Raw genomic sequence first — 14,321 nt, 5'->3', positions numbered from 1 at the left:
ATTATAAGCTCGAGATTTTCTGATTTCGTCAGAACAGAAAATCAACACTATTTTCTCGTTTGTAAGATTCTGTTCTCTGAAAAGATTTCAGAGTGAACATGTGAATACTATTGTAAGCTCGAGGGTTTCCAATATCATCAAAAGTGAGACTGAAGAGTTTTCTACGCGGAGGTAAATATATTTAGTTTCCTCACCGAGCGGAAAGAAACTGTAGACTCATGATTTACCTCAAAGTAAATATAGTAGTATTTGTTAATCACCAAACTCGGTTTCACTCGGGCAAACTGTGTAGTCATAAGTCGTAACATAAATTACACTTTTATGTAGAGTTATAATTTACCGCGGAGTAAATATAGTAGTATTTGATAATCACCAAACTCGGTTTCACTCGGACAAACTATGTCGTCATAAGTCGTAACATAAATTACACTTTTATGTAGAGTTACAATTTACCACGGAGTAAATATAGTAGTATTTGATAATCACCAAACTCGGTTTCACTCGGACAAACTATGTCGTCATAATTTGTCAGACTCGATTAGGTCGAATACGTTAGCACTGGACACTGAGGACGCTGGCGGCGAAACTATTATCCACGAAGGCGAAGACATAATGATTCCCCTACCTACTGCGCTTGACTAGAGTGGTTCGAGTAGCTGATGCAAGAGGCGAGAACGTTGCATCAGCCAGAGTGGTTCGAGTAGCTGATGCAAGAGGCGAGAAAGTTGCATCATTGTTATCCACCACTTAAGTGCCTCTACCTCGATAACGCCCACTCGAGTCTGTCTGAGTGCTAAATTTTCTCAAGTGTACTTGAGTCCTAACTGTGTAGTCATAATTTGTAGTCGCAATATAAAACTACGCTTTCATACAAGTGGGAAAATTATCAATGCGAGTCGGGGGAACGTATAAATAGTGTCGAGGAAGTGTGATCGATCATTTCAAAACAAGAACTCGTCAAGTATGGACGCTCCAACCCTCAAATCACAATCGATCAGAGCGATGAACACCTTGGATATGGTATATGAGGCTCTCACTTTCAAATTTACAGGAATACGAGCAGAGCTTTTGAACAAGTTTGCCCGACTCCTTTTTCCTGACAAGTTATTCCACCATCTTAAACTCAGCTCAATAGACACTTCCGATCCCGTCGGGTGTTACGGCTTAGTTGAGATAACGGAAAGATTTTGCCTTCTCCTAGAACGTGTCGCAGACGAGCACGAAATAATTTACTTCCTAAAGCAGGGGTACAAGAAAGTAGACGAAGAGGACTGGAAGATAGGTAGACTGTTAAGTGCAATTCGCGTAGTATTATACACAAGAGAGAGAGGAGAGCGGGTCTAGCAGTTGGATTTCGTATAAATAGTATGCATTCTCTTCTCAGTATCGCAAGGAAGAAATCATGATTGATAAAATAATTCTCATCACCATCATCATTGCTGTTGTTGGAGTGAAATCCTCACTGGTGGAAAACTCATCCGAAGCAAACATCACAATGTGCCCTGTCTGTCCGGAAATCAAATGCGCACCCTCTACCTTGACGGATGTTCTTCTATTCATCTTGAGTTTACTGGCGCTCATTTGCTCCGCTCCGTACCTGTACTCCAAGTACCTTTCATCCGACTGCAAGTTCCGTTTCATCAGGATGGTCCGGAAAAATAACAATCGGAAAGTCGATGACATAAGTGTAGATTTAAAGTTCGGAGAAGGAGAAGGATCCGATGTTTGTGGTTGACAACCCTCACGTTTTTAGTGCGTTTTCTAAACGCGAACTGTTTTTAAACTGTAACTGTAAATATCCAATAAAAAATAATAAAAATTTTTTAATTCATCAAACTGAACATTGCAATATCCATTCCCAAAACATAAGGTTCCCGATACGCATCGGAAAACCCTCGTAGTCCAGCGTTCGTTAGCGTTCCCAGGCATAACGTGCAAGCGACACTGCGCGACATTGTGAAAACTGGCCCTAATCATAGGGTAGGCTCCTGCATGGAGATCAGAGGCCTTTCGAAGGGACAAACAAAAACGAACGGAGAGCGAGAGTGGGAAAACCCTCGTAGTCCAGCGTTCGTTAGCGTTCCCAGGCCCATACTGCAAGATACGGTCTCTCGAAACTGAAAAATTTTACAAGTCCGAAATCTCGAAAACGAAAAGTCGTATCGAAATGCGGTCAGTACAGTTTTCCGATCTTCGATTATGGAAAAGAATCGCATCCGTCCGCGGTGGATCGGAGGATGGTGATTTTCCGAAAAATTTTCAATTTTACCGAATCAGACCCTAATCTACACTATCCGATACCGACCCATATTGTAAGATACGGTCTTCCGAAACCGAAAAATTTTACAAGTCCGAAAATCCGAATTTTTTGCACAATCTGGCAACACTGTACGGAAAAATCAACTAATTTCTCGCCCCATCTGGCAACACTGTAAAATGCAATGTTGCAAAATTTCACCAATAAATAAATCATTTATTTACATGCACCACGCGGCAACGCTGCTGCGCCATCTTGAAAAATACACCATTGCATAACCCGAAAAATGAAGGGGCATTAATACACGATTGCATAACCCGCATATTGAAGGGGCAACATGCAATACTTTCTTTTTACAGCGTTGCCATATTGAACAATAATCCCTATACAACGCTGTAATTTAATTCATATTTTTCTGCACCATCGTGCAACGCTGTTGGATAATTTACTGGGCTGAAGTCGCCATTTTCACCCTACTGTTGTGTTTGATGCATTTGTTGTGTTTGATATTTTTGTTGTGTTTGATGTTCCATGTGTTTTTGTCGTGTTTGATGTGTTTGTTGTGTTTGATGTGCCTGTTGTGTTTAATGCGTTTGTCAAGTTTGATGTGTTTGTCGCATTTGATGAGTTTGCTATATTTGTTGTGTTTGATGCGCCTGTTGTATTTAATGCGTTTGTTGTGTTTGATGTGTTCGTTTTGTTTCTACTCAACTCACCTATATTCTATCTTCAAGTATACAGGACGTCCCAAAAGTCCCTTCCACCCCTTCTAAAATTTTACCTAACTAATATTTTGAAACAAAACTTCGGTAATGTTCAAAGATCAATGTAAGCTACTTTCAGGGCCCCCAAACTTTTTGCCCCCCCCCCTCTACGGGTCCCAACTTTTTTTTTCAAACGGCAACATCTCCTTTGTGACATATCAATTCAAAGAGAATTAAAAAAGAAAATTTTTGGCACAAACCGCAAGTCAAACTCTTGATTTTTGACAAACTGGCCGCCGGTCACATTTCAAAATATCGGAAATCTAAATCACCGTTTCCGTCGATGGATTGGGATGAAATTTGGTTCTCCAAGGTTATTTGGAACGAGAAAAACGATTCTGGCATTATTTTTCCGGAAAATTTGTGTCCTTTTCAAAATGGCGGCGGTCAATATGGCGACCTTGAGAGGCAAGAGAATAAATTAGGCTGCTTACCAGTGAATTTGCATGAAACTTGGTATCAGGGGACACTTCGGCATGAAAAAAACGAATCTGTCATCAGATTTTTTGAAATTCTGAATAACTTCAAAATGACGAGGAAAATGGTGGAAACTTGGTATTACGGACGTTTACGGGTGGATTCGCATACTGCCATTTTGAAAGTATTTGACATTTCAGAAATGCATTGCGAAAGAGGCATGTTTTGTCGAACCAAAAACCAACAGGACCCAGCGTTTCATTCGCATCCAACCGTAAACGTCCGTAATACCAAGTTTCTGCATTTTCCAGATGCAAAAGGATTGATAAGCATAAAACTGCATTTATCCCGTTTAATCTAAGTTCATCCTAATTCAGTAACATTCATCCTTGCCGGGCGAAGAATTTGATTTTAAATTAATTGAATTTTAAATAAATTAAATGTGTCGAGTTTCATAAATTGAGATTAAGATAAAAAAAAAATCTAATCACACATTGGTAGGTTATAGATTTTGTTACATTTTTTTGTCTACCGGATCAAGACTCCCTTCACGCTCTTAACCTCTCACCATAAATTGTGCTGAACACTTAGCAAGTGGATTGCCGATCTCTCCAATTAAAAAAAAAAAGAAAAAAAAAGTGTTTACCAAACAGGAAAAGAACACAGTAACGCCATTTCAGTTCACCTTAAATTTCAAGGTAGGCAACACGCGTTTCTACGTGGTTGAATGGCGGTATTGTCGTCGTGAAATGACAGTTTGCCTTCAATGATTAGTGTAGGCAACACAAGCTCTCACGTGGTCGAAGAGTGGTATCGTCGTCCGTGCAATAGACGTTCTCTGTCTGCTAATTTTTTTTTTACGTCATGTCGGGACCGCGTTTGTCAGTAAAGTAGTTGATCCTCTTAACTGATATTCATTAAGCTGTTCTTATTTTTTTTACTTCCCGTCCGAGCACATGAACACTAAAAGAGAGAGATGAGGATGATGATTATGATGCTGATGCTGATGATGACCATGAAAAAAAAGGATAACAACGAATGGTGCAGAACAAGAGGAGTGAAAGAAAATAAGCTAGAATAAATTTAGAGAGAAGAAGAGGATAAGTAATGAAAGTGGGAGAAGCAAACAGACAGAAGAAATGAAAAGTAAAACGAAGAAAGCAGCGAGAGGGAGATTGAAATAAAATAAGAACGTGGAAATAGTGGAATAGCTGTTTCATCGTGAAATTGCACGATTACTTGGAACGTTTTTTAAAAATAGCATTTCACCAAACTGGAGAAGATAAATTAACGTCATTTCATTTCGCCCTCAATTTCAGTGTAGGCAACAGGAGCTTCCGCGTGGTCAAATAGCGGTATCGTCGTGAATTGTCACGCTCACTCAGGTAAAATAAGCTCCCATGTGGTCGAATAGTGGCATCATCCCCGAAACAATATCGGTCTAATGCTCCCCGTAACTAAATTTTTGGTGAAGCCCCTAGACCCGTGACTTCAGTCACGGGCTTTCCGCTAGTTATCTATAAGGAACAACTCTTAGTTTTGCTCTAGCAAAAGTTTGCAACAGACCCATTATTGTTTTAAATTTAGAAAATAGTCACTGCAGGTATGCACACTGCACCCATACCAAATGTATTATTATTAATCAATAATTGCAAATAATTGATAAATGTATCGAATTTTTTATATGAAAAAAAGTATTCAACTGCATATCTGCAAGTGTCGAAGACTCCACATGGCAACCACTGACTTGCTAATTTTGGCCTACCTATCGGGATTTGAACCTGGGACCTACAGTTTTCGAACATAACACCCTACCAACTTAGACATTGGGGCTTATGCCTCCGTCGGGCGAATTTACAGTATATAAGTCACTGACTTAGGCTCTCACCATTATTGTGATACTGGATATGCGTGGGACCTGATGAGATAAGATTTTCTGAACTCGAAAAGATGAATTTGGAGCAAAAAATAAATACGCTCGTTATCGTCGTCAATTTTCAATGTTTATATTTGTTTTTTATCCCATCTGAATTTAATTTTTAATCTTATTAAAAAGAATTTAATACAATTCACCTATGATAAAATTTTCTCTCTTCATTTTTTCTTGAAGAATCGACGACTTTACAAAAATAAGAATAAAGAATGAAACTCTTCGAAAATGTATGTAACATAATAACTTTTTATTTTTGATGACTGAGATTGTTACACTTTTTTAAATATTAATAGTCCTATTCAATTCGACTATAATATTCAATACTATTTTAGACCATTTATTAGACTATTCGATCTCAATCAGAATATTAATAATTCTATTCAGTAGTTCTAGGTAATTTCACATCGGGCGGAAAAGGAAGAACGTGAGCACTGTAAAAGAAACATTAATATTTCTAATTCCTTACTTTAAAAAATAAGATCTGAAAAATAGGCTTTGATTTTTTCCCGATTAAGGCATCTTTTTCCGTTGACGGTCACAATTTGTTCATAAAAAAAGTTCAATCTTCGATAACTTTTATATTTTACTCGGTTTACATAATCACACGCGTGACGTTTTAATATGTTATTGTATATCTGCACTTCCTTTTCGTCACACTATCTAAAATTGATAGGAAGGTGGTAAAGATGTGCTGGATCCACCCTATTTTGCATGAAAAAAAGGTGAAAAGGTTCAAATACCTCAATTATAGTAGAAAATGTTGAGCTCCCAAGAGTATCCGCACAAGATTAAGGAGGGAGGGGGGGGGATCGGTCCCAACAGGCACTTCGACCCAAAATTTACCCGGACACCAATGAATCAACGTTTTAAATACCAACAATTTTGCACTCACAAATTCCTTTCGAAAATACAGAAAAAACTTTATTTTTTTTCAATCCTCTCCATCGTCGCGTCGCGGCCATTAATCAAAGGGACCCGGAAAATCGAAATTGAACATTGTATATGTTGGCGGCAAAACCCGATTCCAGGCAGAACTAGATTTGCCTAGGCAAAAATGTATTTTTCCGAGGCATCTAGTTTTGCCTGCGCAAAGTAGACAAAACCAGTTCCGCCGGAGCGCTGTCAGTTTTGCCTGAACACGACCAGGCGAAACTAGTTTTGCCGGACCGAAAAAAAAATGAAAAATAATAATTAAAAAGAAAATAAAGGATAGGGTAAAATAGGTAGTAACTTTACGAAAAATTTAAGAGCAGGGGGTCACTTTATTTATTACACATAGAAGTCTTATACTAAAAAATAAATGTAACAATTTATCTATTTATTGTTGCATGCGGAGCTGCCATGACATTTAGGGTTGCATAAAAGAAAATATTCAATATGAAATGACACACAATAGAAAACGTTCTTAGTTCGGCAACTTAGCACAAACGCGGCAATATCACTCATCGGAGCGTCCGAATCTTCTCAACAGTGGGAGAGACACTGATAATAGCTCAGCTGATCGGATTCTAGGTGCTCCCGAATTCCGAAACTCCTGTGTGACGCCGGGTCACTTTTTCGATACATAATCGATTGTTTGCGATACACGGGTACCCGGCCATCCGATGTAAACAAAGAAGATAGGAATCACCACGTATTCCACACCGCCATTTTGGATCGAACATGTATCGAAAAAGTGACCCGAACTCGGCGCACGTCAGGCTCGGAACTCGTCGTGCAGAACATGGCGCCAGCTCTCCCATTTACATTACGACTCTATGTACTCTATGGTGACAGATCCATGTCCCTCCCGAAATGTAAACGGTGTTACGTAATGCGGTCTCGCTCAGCATCGCCGAACACTCCGCTTGTACTTATCAATTTCAATTGGTAGGGCCAGTTTTGCCGGTTCCTTTTAGGCGGAACTAGTTTTGCCGGTTCATTTCCGGCGGAACTAGTTTTGCCGTACCTCATCAGTTTTGCCTGAACATCAGCAGGCAAAACTAGTTCCGCCTACGGTCGGCTAGTTTTGCCTACGCAAAACAGGCAAAATAGGTTTTGCCTAGGCAATTCTAGTTTTGCCGACGGAAAACAGGCAAAACGGGTTTTGCCTAGGCAAATCTAGTTCTGCCTGGAATCGGGTTCTGCCACTAACATATACACTACGTAACAGCAGAGTTATTCGATTATCTTCATCTGTCAACTTGGTGGGAGACATGCTGGAAAGTATGATTCTCACCACATTTTTTTTATTTCTTCCTCGGCCCTTGGCATGAGCATGCATTTTATTTGACCCTTTTCAATTTTATCTGCGAGCGATCTTTCATTCATCAGGACAGGAAAAGTAAAGAAGAAAAAACAAAAAATGCGATTGTTCAGTGTGAAGAAATACATTTTCAGATGAAAATGAACTGATACAATGCAAAAAACCCCGGCTTAAATCTAATTTAGTATTAATGTCCCCTTTAAGAGGCCCCCTTCATTTAAAAATAAAAATTAATACTTCAAATGCACAGTGCCGATCTATTTAAAACAACGCAAATATTTTCCTCATCTTCTCCTTCTTTACTTCTTTATTTATTTAGTTTCTTGTCGACTCCGAGCATACAAGTGATTTCTGAAAGGACACATTAAATGAATTTTTCCCTAAACAAAAATTATTTTGTAGACAAATATAATGTGCATCTGGATGTTTTAACTTCCGTCTCCTTTATTCCGTCATAAATGGTGTAGATTTAAGCAGATGGTAACGGCATCTGGCAGCAATTGCATGCATCATCCTCATAGGAGGCGTCACCACCCCGCCCCGTTTACTAATTTTAAGGAACCTGGTTTCATCTTTTGACGCAACGGGGTTTCTTTCATCCAGCGAGTTGTTACTTGGAATAAAGCAACGAGCGTAGTGCCAATTGGTTTTTCCCCTCGGAAGGTGCTCAGCCCGTTTACTAATTTTAAAGATACTGATTCCTTCTTTCGACGTACCGTGTTTTATTCGATCAAGCAAGCTGATGACTTGGAACGAGGCAACGAACGATTTCAGAGGGCGTTCGCCCCGTTTACTAATTTTAAGAAAACGATTAATTCTTTCGACGCAACGTGTTTTCCTCTTTCAAGCAAGCTGGGTAGTTGAAAACAGGAAACGTAGGTGCTCTGAGGGCGTTGTCCCCGTTTACTAATATCAAGAAACAGGTTTCTTCATTCAAGTACACGATCGCTTATTTTAAAACGCCGTTGATTTAATTCGACAAAATAGGACTTTCTTCTTCCAAGACAATTCTGAATGCCTACATTGAGAAACCTGGTGTTTTCTTCCAAGGCGGACCCACCTTCGAATTAGTAAAAAATCCACGACAACGCGTTTACTTAAAATTAGTACGCATTTTTTTTCAGTGTTGCGATGATGCATGCGCAGACACTCGCGCTCAGCGCTCCCCACTCCCGACTCTTACGGTAGAACACAGGTAGGAACTCGTCGTGTGCTAGCTCCACACACAATGAACCAGCTAAGTAGGCCGGTAATAAGTCTGACATGGAGTCCATGTATGAATATTATCCAGGATTGACATACATTAATGGATTCATTATGGCTTTGAATATTTATTTAAAACAAAATTTGCAACATTTAATATAGATTGAATTAAAGAATGTCAAAAAAAACAAGCAGTCGTTGCTCCCCTGGTAAAACTGGCGACATCGCCTCACCAACTTAGGTGAGGCGATTCTTGGAACAGGCGATGTCGCCTAAAATATGTAGGCGATATCGCCTAAAATGTGTAGGCGATGTCACCTAGCATTGTGGGCCGTGTAAAAAGCCACCCCCCCCCCCAAAATGGGTTATGTGCGGGGATTATTTCAAAAACTGTGAAAAATGGCGTCCACGTGACACTGTTAGGCACTTTTGTTGGAATTTTAATCTGGATATTTTTGCCTGCTCCGGGGATTGAACCTGGGACCTCCCGAACGCTGAACGAAGATCTTATCTACTAAGCCAGCCGGCCTCCTGAAAACAGTAACGAAAAACCTACATTTAGCTTCGAATGAAACGTGCACTGTACAGCCCGGATATCTCGACCAGTTTTTATTGATTAGTTCGTTTTTTACTTTAATTGATTTCAGTTTATTACTTTACTTCATTTTATTTTTTACCTTTTTTTTTCATTTTTACCTTTATTTCATTTTACATTATTTCATTTTACTCTACTTTATTATTTCACTCTATTTTATTATATTCCCTATTTTATTTTTTTAATTTACTTTATTTTTTAATTTTTTATTTTTTCACGCTGTGTTATTTTACTTTTTTCTCTATTTTATTATATTTTATTTTATTTACTATGTTTCATTTTCAGACTGCATTTTATTTTTCACTTTTTTTTGTTTTTTACTTTTTTCATTTTCCAACGTCCGCTTCTAACGTATATTTTTTTTACGACATTACATGTCTTTAATCTATTTTATTTTCACTTCATTCTTGATTTTATTTGACTTAATGTTCTAAATTTCCTTTTTTACATATATTTATTCTTATAGTTTTTTCCACTGTAGATATAAACAAGTTGGTTTTTGCAATCGCTAGCGATAGCAATATTCGTCATGGGAACTTTTGCTTCTGGGATATGTAAATTTTAAGGCACAGTTCGTTTGTAGTATCTTCAGAATTGAAGGGACTATGTAATTTTGTGTCGACATCTCTTTTTTAACATTTTTAATTTTTTTTCTTTGCATACAAGAAAGCTGTTATTTAACAATTGTTTATTTTCGTTGGATTATGTATGGTTTTTGGAAGTTAACGCATTTAACTTTCAGTTTCGTTTTTTCGGCGTAAAGTATGATATTTTTACTCTACGCATATGCCCGAATACGCATCATAACGACGGTGAAACTACCAAACCACGTATCTCGTTTGCGGTGTTTAAAAATCTCCGCTCACATTTTATTTTTTCGAAGTAGACCAAATCAATATCATTCCTTGAAATTTTCACAGAATTTTCTCCGCACGAAGAGGAAAAATCACGGAAATTTTCAAGACTGGACGTTAAGTAGCTTTTCATTTAAAAAATAAAGTATGACAGGAAGTCTGCGACGTCGCAAACCGAGATACGTGGTTTGATAGTTTCACCGTCGATAAGTGACCTATGTGCTTCCTAAGTTGCCATTTTTTCATTCAAATAGATGTAACCGAAATGTTAGATGTGTACTACCTATACTACTTTTATGTCATTGCTTTATTTATTTATTTGTTTATTTAGTTTTTGCGTAGGTATAAATTGTTCTTTTTTGCTGAATTTTGGAGAAAATATTGCTTTAAGAACGTGGAATGTAAATTAATTTTATTGAAAAAAGAAAATACCATCATTAATTTGGGCGAACAGAGAAAATATACATCAATATTTGGGTCAACATCTCCCTGATTATATAAAGGATGAATATATTAGTATTTCTGTATCAAAAAACTTAGCTTTTGTCTTCAGAGATACGATGATTCTAGTCCCAGTCAATTTGTTTTATTGAAAAAACAAAAAAACAACTGAAATGTTAGACATACTATTTTCATGTCTTTCTATTCGTATCAATAGGTACTTTTTGCTTAACTTACGAACGTTGAATGCAAATTAACTTTATTGACAAAAGAAAATAACGTCATTAATTTGGGGGAACATGTGGCTGATTATATGAAGGAGGTATATTCCAGTATTTTTGTTTAACATATTAACTCACGAGAAAATGTTCGTACATTTATCATCTACTATTAATTATTTTTTGATGATTAGTCTAAAACATTCAATACAACCATTAAAAAGTAGTTCCCATCGTCAGGTATCGAACTCCCGATCGCCGGGTGCCCGCACCTAATCAAAAATACGAAGCGGTTTAGTCAACTAGGCTATAACGGATCCACGTGAGTGAGTGTAAAAATAGCATTTAAAAGACTCGGGCAATGGGCGGGACTTATCACAAGAGACCTTGACTGCTTTTGAGATGTGAAGCGCATTGCTGTAGGAGCCATGGTTCGCACTGTTTTAATGCGTCTCGAGGTTCATCCCAGCATGCATTCCGATTGCGGCAGTTGAGCTAAGGCAATATTTGCGTATCCATGAATTAAATCAATCAATCGAGGTCTGATTTTGACTTATTTGTCCATAACGAGTCCTCCAGAGCAATTTTCCACCTTGTACGATGGTTATTATTTCTTTACTTCTATTTTTCAAATTTGAGGTGGGATAATGGCAGCTTCTCAAGAACACCGAGGTAGGCGATCTTTTGCACCAACGAACAGAAAACTGATGGCGAAAAATAACCAATCAGAACCTCCCAAAAAAAAGAATTTGCCCAAAAACGGAACTTCGTGGTTCTGCACAGATTTACCAGTCAGACACGACATCTCAAGGTGGAAAAAAACTCGCTGAAAGCGAATTTTACAAATCAACACAACTTGACGCAGAGACATGATTGGCTAAAAAATACAACGGTTTTTGATACATCGGAAAATCAACCAAAAATCGGAGACTGGGCGAAACGCTCAAGGTCGCAGAGGTATAGGGAATCCCATAGCGATAGCAACGGAACGATTGTAATATCATGGGAACTCCGTTCCCATGACAAAATGTTTAACACAAAGCAAATGTTCTTGTATCTACCCATGAAATTAACCAATAATTAGCCAGTTAATATTTAATTTTTCCTTACTTAATCCTGAAACTCAAATGCGACCTGTGTGATGTAACCTAGCTTCCAGGTGATGTCACTTAGCTTCCAGGTGATGTCACCTACCTTCCAGGCGATGTCACCTACCGTCTAGGCGATGTCGCCTACCTTCTAGGTGATGTCGCCTACCTTCTAGGTGATGTCACCTACCTTTTAGGCGATGTCGCCTATTTTTTTGGTGATCAGTTTTACCAGGGTTTCCCCGTAAGCCGCCGTGATAAGAAATGCTGGTCGGTTCACACTTGGTTTAAGTCTCAATTTACGTCCCTTTTTGAATATTATTCAAGGCTTTATTACATTATTGGGTTCTTAATGGCTTTCACTACCTGTTTAAAGCAAAATTTGCAAAAATGAATGTTGACTGAATTAAAAAATGTCGAAAAAACACAAGCAGTTCGTGATTTCTCCATAAGCCACCATGATAATAAGTGCCGTTGGGTTCACACTTGGTTCACACTTCTCGGAGCACAAGCAGCTCGGAAAGGCCCGTTCATAGATTGACTTCATCGGCGCTCCAGTACATCGCGACTCTATTGTACTCTATAGTCGCAGTGTACTAGAACTGGGGAAACAAGTGACAAAAGTTATATCAGTCTGGATACATCGATCATCAGTTGGCCCATTGGTTAGTATGTAAATATCTGTTGAATGGTGCAATTTTTTATGTGACCTTTGTCTCTTCTTTCCTTTCCCCAGTTCTAGCGCTGTAATCGCCGTGGCCTGATATACTACTACCAACACTCGGTCTCGTTAACATCTGTGTAGGACATCCCCCCCTCGCGCTAATTCAGCTTCCCTAGCTTTCATGGGCAGGAATCGCTACCGGACTATAAAATTCATGTACCAAATTTGACAAAGAAATTCAACAAAATAAAGGCAGGGTTTTTTTAGAGGAAAAAATATCGCATTCGATACTGATATCGAAACTGCACTCGAATGCGATATTTCTCATCTGGAAAAAGCTTGCCTTTATTGCGTTGAATTTCTTTGTCGAATGTACATGAATTTTATTTTCTCTTGACGACAGAAGTGCGATCTGGAAATTTGAAAAAGAATGACAAGTAGCTGAAATTATGGAACGAATTGATGCGATATATCGCACGTCGCTCTGACACAAAAAATGGCAACCGTCGGATCACCGTAAGTACCTACATAGCTTGATCCGAACATTGAATAGAGCAACACAAATGATTTTACCTGGTGACTTGAAAAACCACCCTGCTAAAATGATCGAATTCCTTCCTTTAAAAGCGCTTGAGTCAACGCCAAAATAGACAGAGCCGACTTAGTCAATACGTAAGTCGGACCAACGCTCGAGGCGACTATGATCAGACTTATTTGCTGTTAGTTTCGGCCTTTTTTGACATGAACTTGAGAGTCATTCAATGCTGCCATCAGTGTCAGATCTGTTTCATAACCAAGCACTACTAATAATTTTTACCAGGACTCCTATTACTTGGATATATTAATAAAAAATTACTTTCAATTCCTCAAGGTCAGGGCGTTCTGCTTTTACTACCTCCGCGAGTAATTGTTCTTCTAATCCTTTGTGAGTAACAGTGAAATTTATCAACGTGGTTTGTGCTTGCAATTCCGGTTTATAATGAGGATTTGCCAGTTTGGTTTGCAGAATGAGGCGGAACTTTGGGTTGAATATCATTTCTTTTTCACCCACTTTGACTGCTCTGAAAAATGTAAAAGAGGTCTAAAGTTATTCATCTCTTAGAGTAATACACCCTTGAATGTTTGAAATTAAATCTCTTCCTTCACACTTCAAAGTTATAGATTTACTTCGAGCATCACAAACTTTATGGGTGAAAGCAAAAATTCCTTGTATTAGGCCGGTTATTAATAATTGATTGTATCGTATCGTATCGTATTCTAGAACATTATTCAATTCTTCTTCTCTTCCTCCATCCCCAAAACAGATTTTGTCAATTAAAAGCGCTCAGGTAATACGTAGCAGCAGATTCCAGTGATCCCAAGCGTATGGATACATCCGTGTCGTGCAGATCTTCCCTATCCTGGCGTGGAAAGCGTACGGACAAAAACCTTATAAGAAAACGCTTCCCTATCTTAAGATATCCGTACGCCTGACGTCACAGAATGACGAAGTAGCCAATAGCACCACAGAGAAAGGCAGAACGTATACATCTAGTACATGGAGCACCCGGGAACACTGGCAGATACCTACCAAACCTGAAAACGCCTTAGTTCTAGATGACGCAATTCGTAGAGATGAATTACCAGATTTTTAAAATGATTA

The 14,321-nt window shown here is 38.5% G+C and overlaps 1 protein-coding gene across 1 annotated transcript in view; it reads right to left on the bottom strand.

Annotated features, from left to right (window-relative positions):
- Positions 1-14,321, bottom strand: part of LOC109037293 (dynein beta chain, ciliary) — a 684,333-nt gene that overhangs the window by 212,638 nt on the left and 457,374 nt on the right. The window contains exon 40 of the mRNA XM_072296415.1: positions 13,536-13,740. Within this exon, the coding sequence (XP_072152516.1) occupies positions 13,536-13,740 (205 nt within the window). The remainder of the gene's footprint in view (positions 1-13,535; positions 13,741-14,321) is intronic.

This window comes from Bemisia tabaci, chromosome 2 (genome assembly GCF_918797505.1).
Source record: "Bemisia tabaci chromosome 2, PGI_BMITA_v3".
NCBI lineage: Eukaryota > Metazoa > Arthropoda > Insecta > Hemiptera > Aleyrodidae > Bemisia > Bemisia tabaci.
Note: the sequence above shows the minus strand (reverse complement) of the source record. Positions and strands in the feature narration are given on the sequence as shown.